This window comes from Leucopleurus acutus, assembly GCF_964270905.1.
Source record: "Leucopleurus acutus genome assembly, chromosome: 3".
NCBI classification, from domain to species: Eukaryota; Metazoa; Chordata; class Mammalia; order Artiodactyla; family Delphinidae; genus Leucopleurus; species Leucopleurus acutus.
The window spans coordinates 29,812,672-29,840,156 of NC_139145.1; the positions used below are offsets into that span (position 1 = coordinate 29,812,672).

The following is a 27,485-nucleotide window of genomic DNA, read 5'->3' on the forward strand; positions in this document are numbered from 1 at the left end:
CGAACGATTGGCATAACCATTCTCCACAGGGTCTGACCCTTTAGGAGGCTGAGCCGTCTGAGTTCTCCCAAGAAGATGCAGCCTTTTTCCTGTTTCTAGGATTCGGAGGCCACAGACACAGGTTACTTGCTTGGCGCCTGTGCCTCAGTCAGGACATATCTCGGGCCCTGTCCTGCTGGCTCTGTTGCCAGTACCCTGAGAAATGGCACTGCCATTACTTCCCTTGGCCCACAGCGCGTAACTTAATAGTGTCCTCTGTCAGGAATGGTTCTCTTTGTCAGGAAGCTTTTGATTGATGTTCAACCTTCATTTTCCCTTTCTTAATATTATCCCATTACGCCAATACTCCATTGTGCCATGCTAAGTAATTCCCTTTCCTCCTTGGCGTTTACATCTTCCAAGTATTTATAGACTTATCAAACGCCCCATTTAGTTGTCACTTAGGCAGGCTATACATATTTAGCTTCTTTAATCTGGCCCCATAAGCCAGCCCTTCCATTCTCCTAAATCACTTGAGTTACTTTTCTCCAGGTTTCTGTCAGTTTGTTTCCAGCCTCTCAGTAATGCAAGGGGCTCAGGAGAAAGCTGGGGTTGGGGAGGGAGGGCTTGCTCCTCTGTGGGATAAGAAGAGGCCATCGTGCGCTGAGGGTGGAACTTCTCCCTTAAAGTACAGATTCCAAAGCAGGCCAGGCCGCTAGGGAAGCTCTAAAGCCCTCTTGTTATCTACTTGTTTCACCTGCACACATTTCAAGTCAATAATATTCTATTATCAACTCTTACGTGCTAGGTGCACACACGCAACACATCCGTGATGAGTACCTGCTATGTGTCAGGTACTGTGCTAGGGACTTCTCCTTCCTTCCTTTCTCCCTCCCTCTTCATTTCTTAGACTTATTCTTTGCTCAAAGAATTACTGAACTCCTACTATGTGTCAGGCACTGTGGTACAGAATTGAACAAAATGTGGTCCCTGTGGCCTAAAAGAGCCCATGCAGCCTAAGTATTTACTAATCTCTTATTGCGCACCCATCAAGTTGTTTCCTTCCAATCTTAAGGGTCTCAGAGAAATCATCCCTAAATGCACTTAACTCTAATTGACGCTTTTAGTTCCCTGAGTGGAACTTCTTTGTCTCATCTAAAACGAGACGCCACATTAAGTATGGGGATTAACACAGAGCTCTTGCTTAGTGTTTGCTTTCTGGTGGGTCTCTTTGGGGCCCAAGAGATTTCTCTTCAGGCCTTGAGCTTCCCATCGCTCCTTCTTAGCATTCTATGTTCACATGACCTCAACTAAACATTGCACTTGAATGTTTTTCTTTTCCATGATACCAATGTTCCAAGTTATGGGGTAACCGGCTGAGGGGGTGATGGAATGGGAGACATCTAGGTCTTGGTTAGTCTTGGGGAGTCTGGGCATGAGACCCCAGGAGGGAGCAGTTCAGCCACCTGATCCCAGGGGCCAGTTCAAGTAATGTAAAGAACTCCCCCTGTTGAAGGGCTGCTAACCTCAAAGAGGTGAGGTAAGTATTCCAAGGACACAGGAAGTAGCATAACTGGTATGTCAAAACCAGGTATGTTGACTGTAAAATCTGTCAGCTCTGATTGTTGTAAGTAGAAAGTCCTCCACAAATAGAGAATTTGCAATTAAACAACTAGGAAAGGAGGATAGAATTTCATCAGTCTGAAAGCACTTACGTCTGTATTTTCCTAAGCATGACAAGGGATACAGAATTAACACGCAAGAGTTCTTCTGGGTTGCAAAGCATACAAAGCAGCATTAACTCATGAAAGGTCAGAGGATGAGGGAACCTTTACCTTGTTCCTCAAGCAGTGATTAGACTGCAACCAAATAAGAAGTCTTCCTTAACACACTATATGAGCTCACAGCTGCACGAGTGGCTACTGCTAGTTAAAATTTCCAAGGGTCAAGACAAATGAATATGAAGGTGGAAGTCACATCTCCAGACCTTAATATACTTTGGGAAAATTTCACATAATTTACCCTTCAAGTACTACGTGAAAAATCAGTAATAACTGCGAAATGAGTAAATCATGCCATCATGAAACCAACCCTCACTTTATCCTGTGCCATTCTTTCAAGAAACTCAAAGAGCTTCTTATACCATCCACAGTGCCACTAAGAGAAATGAAGGCAGGGGAGCCCTGTCATTTATCTTGCTGTCTCCCTTGAATAGGGATGGACGGAGAAGAAGAAATGCCAGGAAGGAAGGGCAGGGTGAGGCCCTGGGGAGCCTTGGTATGGTAGAATCTAGAGACAAGAAAACTGTAAAATCTAGGGACAAGGAAGCCTTCGTTATATTCTAGGCACTGCTACTTAGTGGCTCTGCGTCTCTGGGCAAGTTATTTCACCCCTCTGAACCTCTGCGCACTTTACCCATACAGGTACTGTGGGATTAAATGTGTTGATGTACCCATACTCTCAAGTTAAAAAAATATTCACGTTGGCCCTGTCTACCCATCAGGGTTGTTGTGAGAGTCAGAAGAGACAGAAGGTATGAAGACATTATACAAATGGAAAGAGTTATGGCGTTTATTTTCATTCTTGCCATTGCAAGGTAATGCCTGGAGTATGCAGGAAGAATAAGTGAGAAAAAGTCAGTTTGGGCCCAAGAATAAAATCACACCATGCCCCATCCAGTCCAGTGAGTGAGTGTGATATTAAGAATGCTTGTCACAGAAGGAACTCTAAGAAAGGCAGAACACATGGATGGGACCAGGTAGACGTAAGTAATCCGGCTGAAGTCATGGCAAAAGCAAATCATCTTGTGAAATGAAGTCTTGGGCCTGGGATTTCCTGGACGGGATACTTTTCTCACATTTATAATTATGAACAGCAGGGATATGGACAAGGACAGGGACATCAAAAAGTCGTAGCTGCATATTGTTTTTCAAAGTGAAGGCTACTTCTACACATTGACTGAATACCTTCTCTGGGCTAGGTGAGTCTATACTCATTGGCTCACTGTGTCCTCACAGCTTCCCTGAGTCAAGAATCCTTTGGCTAGGAGGACAGCAACTATCGCAGGCAACACTTAGGCCTAAAAGGGGCGGCTTCAGGATCCCTACACTAGGCAGCATGGTCAGGCCTCCCAAGGGCTTAGAACCAGCGGCAAGAACGCTGGGGGGATCCTCTCAGTCTCCCTCTGTGGGCCTGCCTGGTCTCTCGAGATCCTTTTAGCACGTCTGCTGCTCTTTTCTCTCGCTGCAGACTGGCTACTTCTCTGAGCATACGGCAGGGAATGGCTGCCCCACGGCTCTTGATTTTTCAAGTCTTCAATTCAGATGAGGCTGACCAATATCTTTTAAATGCTAGTTTCTAAATCTAGGGAAGAAAAGCCAGCTTAGGTCAAGTGTTTACCTCTTGTCCAATCAGTTCTCAAAGAAAGGGGCCCCTGGCTCAATCGAGGATTTATGAATGAATGAATGGCACGTGTCTCCCCTTGCTTAGCCTCCATCCAGCCCATTTAAAAGTTGTACTGTATTTTGGTGAAGAGCATGGGTTCTGCTACTTACTAGCTGTACGGTATTGGGTGAGTTACTATCTTACTAGAGCTGCAATTACAGTATTTTGATCATAAAATGGAGATAAAAATATCTGCCCCACAGAGTAGTGAGACTTAAACAGAAATATATATATATATATGTACACACACACACACACACACACACACACACTGGAATATATGTCTGTGTACATATATATAAAGCACTTAGCACACAAGCCTAGCATATAATAATTATTCCTACTTCTTTTTCATCATTATCATTCAACATAAAAATTCTGTTTGAACCTGACATCGCCCTTTTATAGTGACTTCTTAGGTCCTAGCAACCCTACAGTAAATAAGGCTTCTGTTACAGGATGGAGGAAAAGTCTAGATCTTTAAGAAGGAGGAGTAAAGGTTCTTCCACTTTGGAGTGTAAGGATGTGGAAATACTCCTAACCCAATCTTTTCTGGTCAAGGTAGTCTGCTCCTTTGTGACACCCATGCAAGTTTAGGATCCTTCTGGTGAGCCCTGGGCTGGCTTGGATGTGACACAGGGAGGTGATCTCAGGTGTCATCTTCACATGTCACAGAAACACTGCTCAGAGTAGAAAGACTGAACTTGTGTTAAAACTTGGGAGTGCAAATGAAATCCCAGATGCCTTCCCTTTGTGAAATATGGATAAATGCTACTACCTGTGCTGTGTTAGCATGAAAAAGGCAGATGTCATCTGCTATGCTTTTTCTGAGAATTCTTAAAGGAACAAGAACAAAAAATCACTGAGAGTCAGCAGAAAAGAGTCGTCCTTTTAGAAGGCAGATTGTTAAACACGTTCCCAGAGTTGGTGTCAGTATTTTATCTATGGATTAGAAATTTTCCTTGCAGAGGCTTTAAAAAAGAACGCATGAAAGTGAACTCTTTTTACCCTTAATTTATAATGATAAATTAAGCTAACTGCGCCAATCACTATTAATGAAGAGGCTAAAAACCATCTTGTTTGCCACTTGCCATACCGGGTGAGAGACTGTTATAAAGCACGCCTAATTATCATTGGGCTAAATCTGTGTAAAACCGTGCGTTTTCTTCCTTATGAAGCGCTCTTTATCTGCTCTACATGAGTGCGAAGGAAAAGGTACGGCTGTTGTTTTTTACTACTCCTTTGCTATTCTGAGAACATTTGCTGCAGAGTGATAGCAAAACTGACTGTGCTAAACTGTAGATAAAAGAACAATGACGGATTGCAGTCACTTTAATTCATAAAGAAAACACTTGGAGCCCCTGGGAATGCCAAATCAAGCCACTGGCACCCAATGACTCTACGTTAAGTCGCAAACTACATCATACTTTTTAGTCTAAACACAAAGGCTAATGGACATCTAACTTATTTATTTCAAATTCTTCTTTATGAAGCCGGCTCTTTTTTTTTTTAGCTCCTTGGAAAACATTATAATTCCCCTATTCTATAAACACACAAATATAATTGTAAAGTGACATCATTCTGTTTTCATTTAATTACCCCTGAAATGCTTTCTATTTAATATTCATTACTCAAAAGCTAATTTAAAAGAGAAAGAGATGCGACTTATTCAAAAAGATGTACTGTCATTCATAGCAATAGTTATCTAATATACAGAAGTTAATAAAGCAGATTAATCTACAAGTCCCTTTAAGCCATTCTTGAGTTTTGAACAACTGCCTCTTTGCCCTTTCACCTTCACGCTGTGCACCAGCAGCAGGTGCCAGCTGTACAGAAATTATGGCTGTGCATTTGAACGCAAAATCTTTTCTTATTTTGCTTCTGACCAGCAGCTGACCCTGTAGGAGTGATTGTTTCTGCTGCCGGCCTAAAGGCTACATAAACCAGTAGCAGATAAACAAAAGGCTACATATACCAGCTGCCTCGCCTAAGGGTACCATCCTAGGCTGACACCTCCACTCCTTCTCCAGCGTCCCAAATTGCTCCTTGTTTGTTTCCATACATGCGTTTCGTCCTTGTTATTTTGTGCGAGGGGTGGGTATAGGAGAAAACCCCCAAAACGACAACAACAACAAAATCCATCCCTTCCCTCGAACTTGACTTTTGAGTATTCCATGTCAAACTGTGCCATTATGATGTTAATCCAGGCCTGGTTTAGCAACTTTAATAAGAGGCTAAACCCTCTTATAATTAGATAATAAAATTTTATTATGTATTTTAATATTAAAAGTCTTAAAATCAAACTCTTCAAATCATATACTGGTACAGAACTAAGGTACTTAAATATCACAGCCCCAGAAAATGGGAGCCTGAAAAAGCAAACTGTGGCTAATTTTTCATTCTCAGAAATGTAAACATGGAATTCCTATGTGGTAGCAGTGAAAGCTCCAACACTCTTAATTATGTGCAGGGAAGAATGAATCTATTCAAGTATGAAGCACACTGTACCATTTCCAGCAACAGCATGAGATGGTTTTGACAGTTATTTCTTGGATACAAATTACACAAGTATAAAAACAATCCCCATAATGATTAAATGCATTTATGTACATAGGAGAATACCAGTGCAAATGGTAACATATTTAAATGGTTTTCCTTCATTAAAAAAATTATATATGATATTAAACCATCAATCACTGCTGAGGCACAGGAGTTTAAATGTATTGTCACCGGTTGAAATAAATGACTTGGAGACCGAAATCTGGCTCACTCAATATGGTGTCTTTGCTGTTGCTTAGTCACCTAACTCTCTGCTGGTTTGGGCTACATCTGGTGGATTCCATCCCTTTCAATTAATAAGGCAAGTTACGCTATCAATGGATTACATCTTTAAACTGTGCTTAGAGGTAGAAAAACACATGTCCCAGTGGAAAAAACAAACAAACAAACAGACCAAAAAAAAAAAAAAAAAAAAACCCACCACAAACCTTCTCTGTTCTGTTAACCATTTGAAAAAGTATTTGAAGTACTTATTTCTTTCTTCATCCGTGTTTAGAATAAAATTTTCTTATGGAATTTCAGCAGGGTTATTATATAGTATATGATGATATAATCTTATCTTGGCATTATCATTTATTTTATCATGTATTAGTCTATGACCATGTTAGATTTGATACCTAAAGTCACTGCCTGTAGATTGCACTTTTAAAAATTAATTTTTTTGGTTTGTTTTGCAGACATTCATTGACCATCACAAGGTTTCAGGCTCTGCTAGGTGCTGGGACAAGTATCAAGATGGAGGTGATCTTTGGGGAAAAAAAGGTACTGTGTAAAGATAGGTGATAGGGTTATAACACTAATTTGATGATTTATAAATCAAGAATAGGTTTCTTTTTAAAAGGGTTTTGTTTTAAAATACCATTTTTTGTTACAGCTGTAACAGTCATTCAACAAATATCTCTATAACAAAAATGAAATCAAAATGGCAAAGATATGGAATATAACAAAGGATTTGGACAAGAATCATCCTTCTAAAGATGGATAAATGATTTTATTATATCACAGATAAAAGCCATTTTAATTAAAAATTAGTGTTTTTCCATTTTTAAAATTATATATTTTAACTTTCTAAGCTGATCTTTAGGGGTGGTGGTCACACACTGATCGTTCTTAAGAGTTTTACTCCCTTTTGGACTTTTGTTACCTGGCTATTAACTAGATACTTTTGTGCAGCCCTGGTCCTCTTAGATACTCTGATTTGATCCTTAGTAATTAGATCTCACACACACACACACACACACACACACACACACACACACACACACTTGACCAAAGTGAGCTTTATTTCTGCCTCAAACAAACCTTATTATTTTGAAAATTAAAAAAAAAAAATGTTTGGGAGATGTTAACTGAGTTTCATTGCCTGTTTACTGCACCCCTTCTGTATGCAAAGACACAACCCAAATGTGATAAAATGCCCTCTTTAAGTTTCATTAAAGACCTAAGTATAGAGTCATATGTAAAAGCAAAATATTGGCATCTTCTTAAAACAGCAAATTAAAAAAGTGTGCTTTAAGAATTACCAAGACAACAGAGACAAATAAAAATATCACTGTTGCAAGGCCACATGGGATGGCTATGAGAAATGCAAGGGATCATGCATTAAGAGATCTGAGTTCTGAAATTCTCTAAGAGTACAGAATACAGAGGTGGGAAACTGATAACCAGACATACAGTGCTGACCTGCAGAGTATTTTTATTTTAATTTTTCAATCAGTTGCCAACATTTACAAAACTGTATTTCTGGCTTCTCTCCGTGGGGAAATCTCAATATATCTGGCAACACTGGGTCTTACCACCTTACAGGGCAACAATTAGCTGGAGCCCTTTGGAGGCTGCCCCCTTTAGATAGGGATGTATACTGAACACAGTTTGTCGTTCCTGTCCACCTCAGTCAAGTTTCCTACTTGGCTCTATAGGCACCTTAGTCTGTGGTACCTTACAGAATGAAAAGGAGAAGGAGAGGGATGCTCAAAGGAGTCAGTTTCAGACTTGCTCATGTGAGAGGCCCTTAAGAAGGACCTTCAGTAGAGCTAATGGTACTCAGTAGTAGAAGCCTCTTAAAAAACAGAAGCTGTTTACAATCAGAAAGAGGTGAAAAATGACATTCAACACTGATGAATCAGTGGTGAGAGTCAGGACAAAGCCTAGGGACGTGCAGGGTATGGGGGATGGATGCAAAGCACTTGTTGCTTCCCCAACTTCATTTCACAGCTTCTATATTGACTCTATCCTAGAAAAGTCAGGTTAGAGTAAACCTCAAGAGCTACCTCAGAGGAATTGAAGGATAGTCACAAAGGAACATCATGAGACAGTTACACTATTAGACTCTGACCTTCTCAAGGATACATGTCCTGCTAAATTTTATACCTTCAATGTCTGGCTACAGAATTAATGATTGGGTATGGGTGTAGAATAAGAGAGAGGAAGCTCTGTTAGCTCTGTCAGTGATGGTGGGAGCCACAGGGCTTTTCTATACCAGCTGGCAAAGCAACCTCCCTCTCCCTTGCCCATTGCCTCTTTGGGTCACTGCCCATCTGTTTCATTCCGGCTGCAGCACAAAGTTGGGGTATAGGATGACTGCTCTAAATCATTCTACCTTAAGGATGGCCCCAGTGGGACTTACTGGAAGCTCAACTTGCCTCATTGTAAGTGCTCAAAACATACATACTACTTCAAATTAGCAGCCGCCAACAAATTATAGCGTTGTGGTTAAGCATGTGAACGCTGGAGCTAAACACATCAAGGTAAAATTTTAGTCTTTCTGCTTATGGACTACATGATCTTACTGACCACTAGTAACTTGGGAAAGTTACTTAATCTTTTTTTTTTTTTTTTTTTTTTTTTTTTTTTCGGTATGCGGGCCTCTCATTGTTGTGGCCTCTCCCATTGCAGAGCACAGGCTCCGGACGCGCAGGCTCAGCGGCCATGGCTCACGGGCCCAGCCGCTCCGCGGCACGTGGGGTCTTCCCGGACCCGGGCACGAACCTGTGTCCCCTGCATCGGCAGGTGGACTCTCAACCACTGCGCCACCAGGGAAGCCCCTACTTAATCTTTTTATGCCTTGGTTTCTATATCTGTAAAATGGTGCTCATAATACTACAGCTTCACAGAGATACTGTGGTGATTAAATCAGATTAAATGCATATGAAAAAGCTTAAGCTACTGTCTGCAATATTTTGCCAGTATTATTTTTTTCCTAGAAATAAATACAAAGTACATACATATGTTGCTGTGAAGAAGACCAAGACTGCAGCAGCATGTGCAAAAAACAATTCTATTATTCTTATTTTTTACTTGCCATGTCTGATGACCGACCTATCCCTGGCTTCCCTTTAAATCCATGTTATCCTCTGATCCAGTTGTGAATGTTCCTTCAGCATGTGTTTTTGACATCAATCTACTGCCATACTTTTGATAACAGCTGCAAATTAACCAGACTGAGCTAGTAGGTCATGAGCATACTTTCTATTTAGGGTTCACTAGAAATGTCTATAATAACATTAGAAAGTCTGGTTAATTTTTTTAAGAGCATAAGAGACATGAATATATTTCATCTGCTAAAGTGTTTCCCACTGTGAGAGTCTTGCTGAGGTTCTATAGGCCAAAATCTCAACATCAGTTAAATATGTGACTGCACTTTCTCCTACGTAGTACTATAGGATGGTATCTTAAGTAAGAAAGATGTCTTGTATAGTATGTCAAAATGTTGAGCAATATCCTTTCAATCTAAACACAGAAATGAAAAAAGAGCAGATGATTTCCCTTTTGCTGTAATTCACTTTGGGATGCATGTCACGAAGAGCACTGTACAAAAGCAATTTTCATTGATTGACTGACTGATTGAGGAAAAGGGTGAATGTTCTTTCCAGCTTACGTCCCTACTGAAGTAGGATTCTTATAACTCCTGACAGCTCTTTACAATTTGTAGTTAAATGTCAGGTTAGCACAAAGTGGGAGGGAGGGGGAGAGAGAGTGAGGGAGAAAGAATTATAATTAGAACTTTTTCTGGTTTTTAGTACAGCTCACTTGAGCCAAATAGTTAAATAGAAGAGGTTAAGATAAATTAAAACCTAAATGTTCTAATTCCTCCATTCAGTGTATTTAAATTTTAGAGAACATAATTGCTAAAAATACCTTGTTAATAAGTTAATTGCATAATCTAATCAGTAATACTGACCATCACATAATTCTTGTTCTACTTCTATGGAAGTTGCTACTCTTTCGAGAGCAGGTAGTTTTAATAGAAGTTATGATTTAGAGAAGCATTCAGCCTCAGTGTCCTATTCTTATAATCTGAAAGAGAATGAGTCTCATCTTTGAAATGCCCTTCTACTCTTATAAAACACGCTCTTTCATGTACCTAATTTGGGTAGATCCTTCTTTCATTCTGTGATATAACTAAATGTATGCTGACCTTTGAGTTATAGATACAAACACTTAACATGACCAGGGACAAAACTGAAAACGCTTCACGTAGAAATTTTATCTTCCAAATTACTGTAGCAGATCCATGCCTAATCACTGTTACTACTGGCCTGTTCTTAAAACTTTAGTTTATCTCTCATCTCTCTAATGACATAAAAACATGGGAACTTTTTTTTTTTTTTTGCTTAATACACATAAACTGGGTTTTTCTCAGTTAAGTTAAAGCAATGCTGGTTAGACAATAATTCTTACTTAAAATAGATTTACTTAATTATAACAGATCTTCAAATGGATTAAAGGTAATGCTTTGCAAATTTAGGTTTGTTTGCAAAATATGGAAGATGGCTTATTTGGAGAATGTTTTTAAAAACACTGAAGATCTAAAGCCACATAGCAGGTCATAATAAACACATTTTCAGGTGAGAGGCACTTAAAATGTCTTATAGGAAAGGCCTATAAGAAGTCAGAAGACCCTTTATGTGGGTTCATGCTTCATTTGCTGTGGAAGCTTGAGGAGATAACTTTTGCAATTTAGAATTGACACTCTCCATGCAACTATGCTTCCAGGTTGGTGGTGCAGGGGGAGAACAGTTCAAACTAGTAAATAACTGCAGTATCATTGCATCAGTTTAGTTTAAAGAGCTGACAAACCCTCTCTAAACTCCAAGCACAATTAGTCATTAGGGTCTAGTTTTTCAGCACTGTTAAGCAATTTGTAACCCATTCCTTTTAATAGGGTTAGGCATTACTTAACTGACACAGATGCCTTGAAAACTGAAACCTTGAGTTATGAAGCAGCAACCTTGTTCATTATCTTCTCTGATAGGCAAATCATCTATAAAAACAGCATCTGATGGGCAACCAATGAATAATCAATGGCTCACTTTTCATCTGAGTGTGAAAATGAGAATAATCTAATATAAATTCCCTCTGGAAAGAGGCTGAAATCTTGGATTCTGCTGCTCTTCAGGGTTGATTTATAAGGTCTTGGAAAGCTGATGCAAACAGATGATCAATGGGACCCATCCTTGCTCATAATAACCCCCAACTGGCCCACTCCCTCTTTTCCAAGTCTATCCCTTCAGGCTATTAGCTGTGTCCAGCTAATTCTTCCCACTACTCCTGCCTGCTGCTTTTACTCTGGCCATCCGTTCAGTCCAGCCGACTCAGAAGTAATTTTATACGCGGCAGAGAGCGGGTGGAATTGATTTTTCACTCAGTGCTCAGTTCCCATCTGAATAATTATCAATTTTACTGCCTCATAAAGGGAAGAGTCAAAATTTCAAATCAATTCAAAAGAGCTTTTGAGACGACAGAAACTGTGCATAAGAATAGAGGTCAAAGTTGTCAGTGACCTAAGGAGATGATGTCAGATACTACTATACCCAATCATTGACATCAGAGGCACTCAAGATGATATAACCTAGTGCTAATGCAAATCATATTTATGCTGACTACCAGAGACCGGTCATTAATATTTAAAATGCTATCTGAAAGCCTACATTCCAAATAAATAGAATGTATTCCACTGTTAATAAAGATATATCACTACTTAGTCATATGCTATAAAGTAAAGGATTACCAAGTACTATTAACACACAGAAATTACTTAAACCAACAAACACATGGTAATTCTGAGTAAAGACAAACTTGAATGTCTTCTGCACAACCACATTACTTGTTCTGCACAGTCGGATGGTATTTGTCTAGGACCATAGCCTATTGATTTTTGCTAAAATTTTCTACCCACTTAAAAGTTCCTGCCGAAGTTTACGGGACAATATTGTGATCATGGTTGAGCACTGGCAGGTGGCAGACCTGTCACTTGCCACGGTGGGGTGAGCGCTGGGTCTGATTGCTGGCCAGTCCATGGTTATTTATTTTCTCCACTGCCTACAAGCTCTAATTCTGTGGTTCTCAGCCTTCTTGTTGCAAAACACCTGAGGGCTACGCCACACTCCCAGCAGTACCAGTGGCTACTGCAGAAGGATGGGTGAGGAGCAGTGCATCCAAATCTTGATAGAATGTGTTATTCTGAAAGGGCATTCCAGGTGAATCTGAGATCTTATCCAGCAACTAGTCTCCTGAGAATCAATGGTGTAAGTAAGTGGTAAGGACTTGGGCTTTTGAGCCAAACAGACCTTGGTTCACATTCCACTTTCCAGTTTCTCTCTGTGCTTCAATATATTCGTTTGAAAAATGGGGATGGTTATATCCACATTGCAGGGTTGTTGTGGGGTCTAAATGAGGAGATGTCTCTGCAAGTCCTCTCCTCCTGTCATCACTATGTTAATCCAATTATCACATAATTAGTTAGTTACTTGTCTCTCCTTCCCACCTGGCAGGACACACTTATTTAAGGAGAGAAATTATGTCTCATGGGTCTTAGTGGCTCTCGCACCTTGTACATAGGAAGTCCTCAATAAATGTGAGCTACCTTCCTCCCGTTTAATCACCAACATGTTGTAACAATTCCAGGGTCATACCAAATAGTTACAGGCCCAGAACCCTTTGCTTATTTACACAAAATCTTAATCACACACCTCCCTGCCAGGAAAATAACTGGTTAACTGAAACATCACCACAAATAAAGTTTACATGTCATTTAAATATTAGCAAAAAAATGACAGCTAGGAAGAAAACCTCTTCCACGGCTGTCTTATTCATTTTCATCATTTATTTACTCAGACTGACACTTTTTTGCTGATTGTAGGTGACTTATTTGCTGGCTAATGACCAGGTTAAAGTGTTTATATTTGCAAACCACAGACTATTATGGAGATAGATAATTTGGCAAAAGAAGACAACTGGAAGCAGTACAAAGATATCACTTTCCAAATGTAGTAGAACTGGAATATATCATAGTGATGCTATCTCCACAGTAAAATGGTATTATTCTCTTTGAAACATTTCTGGCATATATTATTTAATTTTATGCATGCTGTTACTGTGATTTGCAGAAGTTTTTAAAAAATATTAAACTTGGACCTAATTCATATTAGCTAGTCAGAAAACATTTGAAAATAAACAAATCGTAGCTTTATTACTTATTATTTAAATGTTCGTGGGAATATGACCTACGTGAACCTTGATTTCTCATCTTAAAATGGGGAAAATGGTATGATGAAGGGAAAGTTCCCAGCAAGCTGCCTGGCACAGACTAGGAGCCCAGAAAATGGTAGTTTCTCAACATACCAGAGTATTCACAAGGCAAACCTAAGACGACGTTATTAGAGGCTCTGGGAAAGAAATCAGAGGTTGACTGTTTCTAGTTCCAGCTTTGACTTTTATTTCTCTTGTCTCTGGAAGAGCTATCCTCTTTCTGAATTCTAGCTTCACTGAAGTGAGATGAATGACTTAGAGATTTCTGGAGGGTGGGTAATCCTGAGGCCAGTGTACTATCCTCCCTACAGGGAAAATACTCCTAGAGAAGACCCAGTAAAGAGTCTTGGCAAGACCAGTTGCTCTAAGGGATATTCAGAGACCAGATTGGTTTTTGGGAAACTCTTCTCTCTTAAGCTAGATAAGCAACCACCAGTTACCTGCTGCAGGACCTCTGGATTTTGCTGCATAAAATGTAATAGTCTCTGACCAGCCTGGGCAGCCTCTCTGCATCGAAGTGGCTTCCTGCCCTCTTTTGCTATGTGCTTGAAGAGGTAGGTGACGATGTAGTCTAAACTGGTACAGCAGCTGGAGGAGACAACTGTATCTGTGTGAACAACAAATGAGAATTCATTTGTATTACTAAAGTGTTTGTTTCATCTCACTATAATGCCTAAATTTAAAAAAAACCCAACTTTCTGGTTTCAAAGCACTTTAATCAAACTGTAAACTCCTTGAGGGCAGGGATTTTTGCCTTGCTTTTATCTCTTTAAACCCAATGTCTACTACAGGACCTGGAATAGAGACATGTTAGTAAGTAAATGATTCCTGGATTGCACTGGACAGAATTTTCCATATGTGACCTTAATGACCCTCTGTTCAATCGAAGTGAATTTATTAAATATCTACTTGGCGCAAACTGCTCTGCTTCAGGGGAAACAGGGTGTAAACTTGCTGCAAAGTACTTTGCTTCAGGGGAAACACTCACCCTGGTGTCAAAGAGCTCATGATTTGGTACGTAAGTCACTAGCACAGTGCTGCACAAAAATGAGTGACACACTGCTGTGAGAAATTTGAGGGTGATATTGTATTTGGATGAGGATTAAGGACAGTTTGGTGAAGGAGGTAGCACCTGAGATGGGCTTGGAAAACTAATTCCAGTTAAACATAAGGAAGGACATTTTTCACATTTTGCACAATGTACATAGTAGGGTGAAAAGGTATGGATTTTGAAGCCAGACAGCTCTGGTTTCAAATTCCATCTTTTCCAGTTATTTGCTGTGTTGTTGCTGTGAAGGAGCCAATTAACCTTTCTCATCATTTATAAAATATGCTGCAGAGTTGAATGAGGAGAAAAATAACTAGAAATTCTCACAGTAAAAATAACTGACCTAGAGGGTATTATGCTAAGTGAAATAAGTCAGACAGAGAAAGCCAAACACCATATGATTTCACTTATACGTGATATCTAAAACAAAAAACAGATGAACAAACATAACAAGAGAGAAACAGTCATAGATACAGAGAACAAACAGGTGGTTGCCAGAGGAGAGGAGTTGGGGGCGGGGGCGAAGATGAGAGAAATAGGTGAGGGAGATGAAGAGGTACAAACTTCCAGTTACAAAATAAATGAGTCATGGGGACAAACTGTACAGTGTGGGGAATATAGCCAATAATAATATCTTAGTATGGTGACAGATGGTAACTAGACTTACCACAGTATTTTATCATTATCTAATGTATAGAAATATTGAATGACTATGTTGGGCACCAGGGACTAACATAGTGTTGTAGCTCAATTATACTTTAAAAACAAACAAACAAAAAACAAACGAACAAACTCACAGAAGAAGAGATCATATTTGTGGTTATCAGAGGCAGGGGTTAGCAGGAGGGGGAACTGGATGAAGGTGGTCAAAAGGTATAAAGCTCTCATTATAAGATAAATAAGTACTAGGAGTGTGATGTACAACATGATTAATATACTAACACTGCTGTATATTATGTATGAAAGTTAAGAGAGTAAATTCTAAGAATATTCATCACAAGGAAACTATTTTTTTTTCTTTTTCTTTCATTTTGTACCTATATGCGGTGATGGATGTTCAGTAAACTTTACTACGGTAATCATTTCGGGATGTACGTAAGCCAAATCATTATGTTGTACACCTTAAATTTGTATAGTGTCGATTGTGTCTCAATAAAACTGGAAGGAAAAAAATATGGTAGTTACTACTAATTTTCCCTCATAGTGAAAAAAGGGGAGCAGGACCTTTTGGTGTGAGTAAAAGAATGTGTAGAGGAATCATAAGAGAGAAGGCTGACAAAATAGTTTGGGATCTTGAGGGCATCCAGTAGTAGGTCGAGACATTTACATGTAATTTGAGAGGCAACAGAGGTGTTATTGAAGGTTTTTATTTTAGCAAGTAAGTGACATGATTCCTTTGTACACTAAATATCATTTCATATACCTCTAATAACCACTTCTGTATACAGTAGGTACTGCTGTTTGCATTTTTCAAATGAGAAAAATGAAGCTCAGAGATAGTTAGCTTATCCAAAGTTCATGGTTTTGATTCAGAGCATGACAGTGCCCAGATTTTTTGGCTAATGGTAACATACGGACACAATTCTGGGGAGTTTATGATTAATAACAGAAACAACAAGACAAACAAAAACGTGATGGGCACTCAAAAACCGGCAAATTTAGTAGATTCAGAAAAGAAGTAGATTGGGAGAGTAGGGCTGGGAAGCAGATTATAAACTTCCTAGGGGAATAGTTACTTTCTTATTCATTTCACTCATCTCTAAGGTTCTGAGACATATGTGTGCTTGTCATAGATTAGAGGTGAAATATTAGTTGATTTAATTAAAGAACGGGTAGGCAAAGCTAATCGGAGAAAGTTTTTTTTAAAAAGTCTTGAGTTTTGTTTAGTAATAATACTAGAATTGATATAACACTACAATTTAAAAACTCTCACATACATTGTTTTAGAGAGGAATGACATAGTAAATAGAGGTCGGTTTGGGGACAGGTTTTGAAATATAGACGTATGCATTTAAAATAGATGATAATGGTAGCTGACACAGGATCATGAGGGGCTGAATGAAGGTCTAAAAGATGGGCATGGACAATAGTTTTGGGAAACTGTGGAGCTATAGGCTTTTGAGAAAGGAGCTTTTATTTCCTTCTAAAGCTATGGCAGTTGATTGATTGACTGATTGATTGATTATCTCTCCCCACTAACTGGGTTGCTTTGCAGAAAAGGAAGCTTTGGTTTTATAACCCTGGGAGGTAGTATATAATGTAGTAGAAAACATTTAGGCCTAAGAATCAGGCACAGACTTGTTGAACCTGTTTGCTTTTCTCTTTTCCTTCACATTTCTACCTCTGAAGTCCCAATCATGAAAGTAAATGGATTAAGTAACTTAACATGTACAAAGGAAGCAAGCGGGAAATAGATATGGTTCCCCTCACCAGTGAAGAGCAATATCCTATCAATCATACAAAAATTATAAAGACTTCACATAGATTTGGTGACCACATGCCACGAAGGTTGCATTAAAAGGTTCCAATCTACTGAGTCAGCTATGAAAAAGCCAGGTAAACACTTTAGACATGAAGGTTGGAGCATATATCCTTGCAGTAAAAGCAAGAAGAAGAGCTTTCATTATGGCTGATTTATTGTTGGGGGCTTTGAAAAGGATAAATGTTATTTCAGGGTAGGCTGAAAAGTGTGGAATCATAAGGATCATGGGCCATTTGATCAAAAACAGAATGAATAGTGATGAGGACTATGTATTATTTTTAGTTTTCTCTATTTGCAGCTCAAGCTATTGTGTGAGATTCAAACAATGAAGCTCTCCTGAAATAAAAGAATGAGCAGAAGTCATGAATTTTCATATTTTCCTAGCTCTTGGTGTTTATCATCCATGATTTAGACAATTTTGGACAGATTTTTTAAGCCCAACAGGCACTTTGTCCTCTCTAGCAACTTATTGTTTGGCACTGAAACAACCAAATGCCCCTTTTCTTCTGCAACTAGTCTCTATGGGAAGCATACGCATCATTAATAGCCCTCTTGTTCACTAAGACCCATCGTAGAAAGCTGTTCTGTAAAGTTAACCGTATAGGAAAGAGTTGCTTAACTGAGAGTCAGAAGAATGATAATGGGGTTGAAATTACATTTGGCTTTGACTCAAAATTTCTCACCATAGCAGAGGGGAGGATGAAGGTCTTGGAAAAATATAGTGTGAAAGGCAATTTCAGAAAGAAAAGGCCTATTTGGATGGTGCAGCAGTTTAGGGTTGCATTTGTATCTTCTAGATGTTTGACTAGAGGAAGATTCAACTCCCACCTCTGTAAAATGTGTTTAATACCACCTACTTTGTTTTGAGAAATTAAAGATTAAAGACAGAAAGTGTGTAAGGATTGTAACATAGCGCCCAACACTTGTAGGTTTCCCCCTTTTCACTTCCCATTTGTTTTTCTGGCTATTTCAATTCCCGAAACACCAAGCCTGTCATTCTATTTAGCCAATCCATAGCTTTCCTCTCTCTTTAGCATGTTTCTGGTGGGAGAAACTAATGAACAAGGCCTCTAAGTTTCTATGTATTTCCTGAATGTTTTATTTCCATATTACATTTATAATATTTACTCCATCCAATTCAAGAATGTGTTTCATGACAATAACATACACCCTTTATTAATAATGAAAATTTTATTAATAATGACCTTGATGGGGAAATTTCTGGTGGTTTCCAGTTGGTTCAACTTTTAGCTTGCCCCCACCTTCCCTCGTCTTGTCTTCTGTGCCATCCTTTGCTTTCCTGGAAGGCACCCCCATTCCTGCCAGGGCTCATCTTCAGAGGCCTTCCCTGATCACTTCTAAAAAAGCCATACAATCATTCCTTCTTCATTATCCTATTTTAAGTCTTTGTTTAGCGCTTATCATGACTTGACATTTTCTTGTGTATGTGGTGAGTGTGTGTGTGTGTGTTTACTGTTATATCTCCTCACTAGAATATAAACTGCACATGAGCAGAGACCTTATCTATCTTGTTCTCTACAGCACTCTCAAGGTCTAGAATGGAACCTGGTACATAGCATGTGCACAGCTGATGTTTACTAAATGAATGAGTTGAGAGTCATTATTAGAAGCAGCTTTTTGTAAGCCCCGTGCTTGGTCTCTGTATGTAAGAGTATGGGGGGTAGGTGGTGGTGGTGGTGGTGGGTGATTAAAAACATGGAAAATATAATATATAAATACAATCACTTTTTCTTTTCACAAATTATAGCTGGCCTGAAACTAAAAATGCTAGTAAATGATTAACTAAAAAAATTTAATATCATGTTAAGCATATTATCTATCATTGGTTCAACTTTTCTGTACCTTCCTCTCATTTTTCCCACTGAGGCTATAGTAGAACTGAAGCCTGCCTGTAACCCAATTAATGCCTCTTTGCAAATTTTTCATTGTTGGAAAAGGAGAAACCCAAGTGGTTACGTTCAACAGTCTAAATACTCCTCTTTCTTGAAGACACAGGGCACAATTCACCTGCCAAATTGTGACCTTTATCAGATGGACCCAGCAGGGTGGTGAGGTGAAGAGGAATGGGTTTTAGAGTTAGAAAGACTCCTAGATGAGGCACTTATTAGTTGTATGACCTTAGGCAAGTTGTTTCACCTCTCTGGGCAGCAGCTTACTCATCTGTATAGTGAAAATAATATTACCTAATTAATTCATTCAACATATACTTATTGAGCACTTACCACATGCTAGGCACTGGGAAAAAAATCGTGATTAAGACACACTGTTCCTATCAAGTAGGAAGCCTACAATCAAGTAGGAAATAAGGACAAACAGTGCTATTAGCATATTTAACCCAGTTTTGGTATGCAGAGTGGTTCTGAGAATGAAATGAGTGAAGTACACATATGAAAACACCTATGGCAGCATCAGGCACAGAGTCCATGTCCATGGTCATACATTCATAAGTGGCAGCACTGGGACTTAAATTCAAGTTCAGTATTCCCTGCATTATGCCACTTTGTCAAGATTCCTTTGGAGACTTGTTAAAATGCTGATTTCGGGCCTAAGATCACATGTTGAGAACAACACAGCCATCCGCGACTAATTTAAAATCTTCAAGTATTACTATAATATGAGATAAAAGAATGTCAAGACAAACTGTAAGAATAAAAGACTTCGGTTTCTGTCCATGAAGGATTAACTGCTATGAGAATTTTTCCTTCTGCCATAAACAACTAGAAAACAGGACAAAATATATGAAACAACGGTTTTCAATCGTTGCACAAGAAGCAGTATAGGACTATGAAACCAGAGAGGAGGGAAACAAATGAGGTAATACCTACCCAACTGCTCAAGCTTACTGCACAAAGCAGTTTCCAGGCTACTGGCCAGGAAAGGGGAACCCAAACAAAGCCAAGTGGTCTCACTGAGTTGAATTTGGGGAGGCTGAGGCAGCTAGAACTTGTGGGACAGAGTATCAGAGAGTGGGAACTATATAAGAAGAGAGCTCTGGAGATCTGCAGAGGAGTTCTCTCCAGTCTTTGAACAATATAACAGATATACATAACATATGTGTAACTGGAGTTCCAGAAGGAATGGAGATGGAGAGAGGCAGACTGTAATTATTTGAATGCAAACTATGATTATATTATTTGATGGTGTAGATGGTAAACCTTAGAGTACCACTAAAAATTAAAAAGTATGACTAATAAACCCACAGGGGATATAAAATGAACTCATTAGAAAAACATTTAATTAATCCAAACCAAAAGAAGGCAGGAAAAAGAAACAAGGCCCAGATAGGATAAAGAAAAAACAAACAGCAATATTATAAATTTAAACTCAAATATACTGGTAGTTATATTAAATGTAAATGGCTGAAACACTATTTAGAAGGCAGAGACAGTCAGATTTGATATAAAAATATGACTCAATTATATGCTGTATGTTAGGCAAATATGTCCATATCCTAATCCCCAGAACCTATTAATGTGTTAGGTTACACAGAAAAGAATAACTATGGTTGCAGATGGATTAAGGTTGCTAATCAGTTGAACCAAAAATAGGAAGATCATCCTTGATTATCTGGGTAGGTCCAAGGTAATTCCAAGGGTCCTTAAAAGTGAAAGAGAGAGGCAGAAGACATCAGAATCAATGTGACATGTATCTACGGAAGAATGGTCAGAGATATTCAGTGTTGCTAGCTTTGAAGATGGAGGACAGAAGCCATGAGCCAAGGGATGTAGGTGATCTCTAGAGGCTGGAGGAGCAAAGGAAATAGATTTGCTCCTAGAAAGAAAAATTGTTCCGCTGACACCTTGATTTTAGTCTGGTGAGACCCATGTCAGATTTATGACCTAAAGAACTAAATGACAGTAAATTTACATTGCTTTAAGTCACCAAGTTTGTAAGAATTTGTTAAAACAGCAATAGAAAATACCTGCTGTCTTCAAGAAACCAACTTTAAATATAAAGACACAGAAAGAATAAGAGTGAAATGATGGAAAAAGAGGCTAATTCTAATCAAAAGAATGCTGGAGAGGCAAGTAATATCAGACAAAGTAGATTTCAGAGGAAAGAATATTACCAGAAATAAAGAGCATCACTTCATAAGGATAAAGGGGTAAATTAATCAAGGGGACATAACAATCCTAAATATATATTTACTTGATAACAGAGCTTCAAAATAATTTATGCACAGACGGATAGAATTAAAAGGAGAAACGGACAAATCTATAATTATAGTTGGAGGCTTCAGCACTTCTCTCTTGATAATTCATAGGGCAAGTAGAAAACAAACAGACAAAAAACCAGTGAAAATATATAAAATGTGAACATTATCAAGCAATTAGACCTGACACTTAGAGAACATTCTTCCCAACAACAATGGAATATACATTCATTTCAAGTGCCCATGGAACATTCACCGTATTTTGGACCAAAAAAAGATTCAACAAATACAAAAGTTATAACAACCACTAATATGATTACGATGGAATTAAACTAGACTCAATAACAGAAAGATCAGAAATTAAACAATGTGCTTCTAAGTAATAACTCACTGGTAAAAGAAGAAATCACTAAGGCAATAAGAAAATATTTTAAAACTGAATAGAAAAAGTCCCCAGGACTTCCCTGGTGGCGCAGTGGATAAGAATCCGCCTGCCAATGCAGGGGACACGGGTTTGATCCCTGGTCCAGGAAGATCCCACTTGCTGTGGAGCAACTAAGCCCACGCGCCAGAACTACTGAGCCTGTGCTCTAGAGCCCGCAAGCCACAACTACTGAAGCCTGCATGCCTAGAGCCCATGCTCCACAACAAAAGAAGCCACTGCAATGAGAAGCCCGCGCACCACAACTAAAAGTAGCCCCCGCTCGCCTCAAAGAGAAAGCCCGCGTGCAGCAACAAAGACCCAACGCAGCCAAAAATAAATAAAATTAAATCTTTAAAAAAAAAAGCCCCCAATATATAAAAATTTTATCAGTTATAGCCACAGTAATGCTTAGATAAAAGCATTAAATGTGTACATTAGAAAAGAAGAAAGGTCTAAGATCCACAACCTAAGCTTCTGCCTGAAAAAACTAGAAGAGGAAAAGCAAATAAACTGAAGGAAGGAAGTTATGAAGATCATACCTTAAGTCAATGAAATAAAAATATGGAAAAATAATAGAGAAATCAATGAAAACTGAAAGCTGGTTCTCTGCATAAAATTGATAAACCAAAAAAAAAATTGATAAACCTGGCCCCAGAATAATAAAGAAAAAGAAAACAACACAAATTGCCAATGTCAGGGATTAAAGAGGGAACACTACTAGAGATCCTCAGAAATCAAAGTTGTATAACAAGAGGATATTATGAACAATTTTATGTCAGTAATGTCAGATGAACTTCAGATGAAATGGACAATTTCCTTTAAAGACACAAACTATCAAATGCTACTTAAGATGTAATAGGAGGGACTTCCCTGGTGGTGCAGTGGTTAAGACTCCGCACTCCCAATGCAGGGGGCCTGGGTTTGATCCCTGGTCAGGGAACTAGATCTCACATGCATGCCGCAAGTAAGAGTACACATGCCCACAACTAAGGAGCTGGCGAGCCACAACTAAGGAGCCCGTGAGCCACAACTAAGGAGCACATAAGCCGCAACTAAGGAGCAGGCGAGCCACAACTAAGGAGCCCGCCTGCCGCAACTAAGACCCAGCGCAACCAAATAAATAAATTAAAGAAAGAAAGATGTAATAGGAGGCTGGAATAGTCCTATATCCACTAAAGAAATTTAATTTATAGTTAAAAACCTTCTAACAAAGAAAAAATCTAGGCCTAGTGGTTTCACTAGGGAAGTCTATCAAACATTTCACGAAGAACTGGTAACAATTCTACACAAACTCTTTAAGAAAATAAGAGAGGAGGGAACATTTCCCAACTCATTTCATGAGGGCCCTAGACCAACACTAAAACAAGGCAAAGATATGAGAAGAACAGAAAACTATAAAAGAAGAACCATAGAAGAATACATCGATAGCTGTCATGAACATAGATGTAAAAATCTGTATCAAAATTACCGCAAGTTGAATCTAGTAATATATAAGAAGGACAATACATCGTAACCAAGTGTGGAATGCAAAGTTGTTTTAACATTCAAATATCCACCAATGTGGTGATTAATATCATGTAATGCATTAACAGACCAAAAAAGAAAAACCATATGATTATCTCAGTATATGTAAAAAAAGAATTTGATAAAATTCAACACCCATTCATGATAATACTCTCAGAAAACTACAAAAGAAGAGAATTTCCTTAACAAGATAAAGAGCCTCTACAGAAAACCTAGAGCTAATATACTGAATGGTGAAAAAGAATGAATGTCTGCTCCATAACACTGGAGACAAGGAAAGAATGCTTGCTACCATCACTTCCATTCAACGTTGTACTGTAGGTTCTAGCCAGTGTGATAGGGTAAGAAAAATTAAAAAAGCCATAAAGGGACTTCCCTCATGGTCCAGTGGTTAAGACTCCACACTTCGAATGCAGGAAGCATGGGTTCGATCCCTGGTTGGGAAGTTCTGCATGCCGTGCGGCCAAAAAAAAGCCATACAGATTGGAAAGAAAGAGGTAAAACTGTCTTTATTTGCAGACACATCTATGCAGAATATCTTAAGAAATCTACAAAAGGCTACCAGAATTAATAAGTCAGTTTAGTAAAGTTACAGGATACATGGTCAGCATACAAAGAAATCAATTGCAATTATACATGGTAGCAAAAACAATAGAAATTGAACTAAATATCATTTACAACAGCATAAAAACAGAAAATAGTTATAAATACAACAACATATGGACAAGACTTATATATTCAAAACTTCAAAAATGCTGTTGAGAAAAGGTAAAGAAGATCTAAATAAATGGAAAGATATGCCATTGCCCGGAATTGAACACTCAATATTGCTTAGATGTGAGTTTTCCCCAAACTGGGCTAGAGATTCAATGTAACCCAATAATAATTCCCCTGCTCATTTTTTTTCTAACATGAGAAACTGACAAGTTGACTCTAAATTTATAAAAAAGGCAAAGGACCCGGAATAGCCAAGACAATTTAAAAAGGGAAAAGCAAAATCAGAGGGCTATACTATCTGATTTTAAGACTTACTATAAAGTTAGGACAGTATAGAAATGGTACAAAGTAGTCTAACAAATAAAGGATATTCTTCAACAAAAGATGCTAGAACAACTGAATATCTACATGTTAAAAAAGGAATCCCAGCTTTAACCTCATAATACTACATACAAAAATTAAATTGAAATGGATCATAGACCTAACCATAAGAGCTAAAACTGTAAAACTTTTAGAAGAAAACACAGAAAAAGCCTTTATGGCCTTGGGTTAATGAGCAAAGATTTCTTAGGATAGGACCAAAAAGACATGAACTGTAAGAGAAAAAAATAATTGGACTTCCTCAAAACTGAAAACTTTTATTCTTCAGAAGATACTGTTAAGAAAATAAAAAAGACAAGCCAAGGCTGAAAAAATACGTGCAAAACATAGATCTGATAAAAGATTTGTATCCAGAATATATAACAACTCTTCCAAGATAAAACAACCCAGTTAAAGAAATTGGGTTGAAGATTTGAACAAATATTTTACCAAGAAGACAGATGAATGGCAAATAAGCACGAAAAGATGCTCAAATCATCATTCATTAGTGAAATGCAAATTAAAAACTCAAGGAGATTCCACTTCACACCCACGAGGATGGCTAAGATTAAAAAGACTGATAATAGCAAGTGTTAGGGAAGATACAGGACAACTGGAGTCCTCATACATTGCTTGGGGGAGTGAAATGGTACAATCACTTTGGGAAACAGTTTGGCAGTTTTTTGTTTTAACATCTTTATTGGAGTATAATTGCTTTACAATGGTGTGCTAGTTTCTGCTTTATAACAAAGTGAATCAGCTATATGTATACATATATCCCCATATCTCCTCCCTCTTGCGTCTCCCTCCCACCCTCCCTGACCTCTTGCGTCTCCCTCCCACCCTCCCTGACCACCCCTCTAGGTGGTCACAAAGCACCGAGCTGATCTCCCTGTGCTATGTGGCTGCTTCCCACTAGCTATCTATTTTACATTTGGTAGTGTATATATCCATGAGTTTGGCAGTTTTTAATAATGTTAAATATACACTTAGCATACAACCCAGAAATTCCATTCTGGTATTTACTCAAGAGAAATATCTGTCCACAGAAAGACTTGTACATGAATGTTCATAGTAGCATTATTCAAAACAACCAAATAATGGAAACAACCCAAATGTTATTGGTTGGTGAACATATTAACAAACGTGGTAATCCACACCACAGAATAATACTCAGCAATAGAAGGATAAAAGCTGTTTCGCAAAACGTGGATAAATCTCAAAGGCATTATGCTAAACGAAAGAAGTCAGACACAAAGGACTACAGGTTATATGATTTCACTTATATGAAATTCTGGAAAAGGCAAACTACAGTGAGAGAAAGTAGATAGTGGTTCCTTGGGGCTGGGACTAGGGGAAAGGGATTGATTAGAAGGGGTCAGGAGGGAGCTTTTTGCGGTGATGAAGATGTTCTGTATCTTGGCTGTGGTGGTTCATGACTGTGTATATGTGTGTAAGGACTCATTGAAATGTTCACTTAAAATCAGTAATTTTTACTGTGTGTAAATTATACTTTAATTAAGCTGATTAAAAAATAAACTATATCAAAGTACGAAAAAGGGCATTTTCTCTCTCGCAGGTAATAGTTATAAAATAATCTTTCAGTTTGGGTAAATAATCTTTCCCCCTTTGTAGGATGATCATCTCAAAAGCACATACATTAAGAGACCGCAATCAAGTCTTTCCTCTGAAAACAATGTTCTCCATGATACTTACCAAGAGTACTGAGTCCCTCTGAGATAGATGTGAGAACATATAGGAGTACAGGAGGCTCTAAGTTGGTGACGAAGCTCATGTGGTCCTGGGTGAGACATTCCAGGAGTGGATAATAAGACTGGCTCAGTTTCCGATATTGCTATAACAGAAATACTAAATGTCAAGCCACAGGGAAGCAAAAGACGTGTCACAGTTCAGTGAAAATTGCCATTTATAATATTAGAAATCGTGACCTTACACATAAATACATAAAATAAACATAAATATAAATACATGGAACAAATGACATAATGATTCTCAATTCAGTATTTAAAGGGGTTCTAATACAAATCTCTTGATCTCTAGAAATCCTAATTTGAAGCTACAGCATACCCTAGTAAGTAATTTCAATTTTGCCTTATGTGGTTAACACTTAAGTGCAATTAAAATCGCTGCAGTGTAGAAGACTGAATGATTTTTCTGGGCTGGAATATTGTAACACTGAACAGTGCTTAATAGTGGCTGGGCAACCTTCTTTTTTAACACAAAGAAATTTGTGTTATATATTTGTGTTATAATAGCATTTGGCATCATAGTCTGCTATATTTACACAATGCCAACCCATCTAATTAAATCATAACTTGGTAAATGGCTTAATATTTACCATATACAACAGGCAAAGGATAAGTGCATGAGAAAGATACCTGGAAAGCCTCAAATGAAACCCAAACCAGTATCAAAGAAGCACAACACTTATAAGAGAAATAAACCATATCGATATTTATTATAAAGTAAAATTGACTAGCTCCATAAGAATCACATGGGGTGCTTGTTAAAGATGCAGTTTTCTGATTCCCAATTCAGACTTACAAAATGAAAACCTCTGGAACGAGGTCCTGAAATGTGCATTTTAAAAATGTACACTAAGGGAGTCCTATGCACCCTCAATTTTGAGATTACTGAGTTAGAGGTTTGCTTGTCTACTAGAAAAAAGAATAGAGAAACTCCTGGAACCATATCAGGTTTTTTTGGTGGGCCTCAACTGTAGTGAAGAGTTCCCTCAATGAGGAGGCTGTAACACATGGCTGATCTGACTCAAGTTTCCACTTTGTAATTTCTGTTGTACAAGCAGCCTTCAATGAACATTCCATTCTACTGCAAAGAGGCTTAACAACTTTGGCTTGAGATGTGGTTTTTTTGTTTTTAGTTTTTTTTGGCCATGCTGCGCAGCTTGTGGGATCTCAGTTCCCTGACCAGGGAATGAACCTGGGTCCCTGGCAGTGAAATTGCAGAGTCTAACCACTGGACTGCCAGAGAATTCCCGAGATGTGGTTTTATGAAGACTAGCTTAGAAAGGTGGAAGAGGGTACCTCTAGTGCATTAGAATGTCAAAGGAGCATTTCTCATACAGGCTGACTAACGAAGGCCCCCAGATCTCACTTGTAACCTTGGGCTGGGAGCAGGTGGGAAAGCCTAAACTAAGCCTGAGCATGAATTTGGCTGTGTTACTGAAGTAATTACTGCAACCACATTGGGCATATATTAGCTT

The 27,485-nt window shown here is 38.5% G+C and overlaps 1 protein-coding gene across 3 annotated transcripts in view; it reads right to left on the reverse strand.

Moving 5' to 3' along the window:
• The window catches only part of RANBP17 (RAN binding protein 17), a 312,772-nt gene that overhangs the window by 13,732 nt on the left and 271,555 nt on the right, over positions 1–27,485 (reverse strand). For all 3 annotated transcript variants that reach the window (XM_082836274.1, XM_082836273.1, XM_082836275.1), the window contains 2 exons: positions 25,958–26,096; positions 13,953–14,119 (listed from right to left, as the gene is read on the reverse strand). In XM_082836274.1, coding sequence (XP_082692400.1) covers positions 13,953–14,119; positions 25,958–26,096 — 306 coding nt within the window. The remainder of the gene's footprint in view (positions 1–13,952; positions 14,120–25,957; positions 26,097–27,485) is intronic.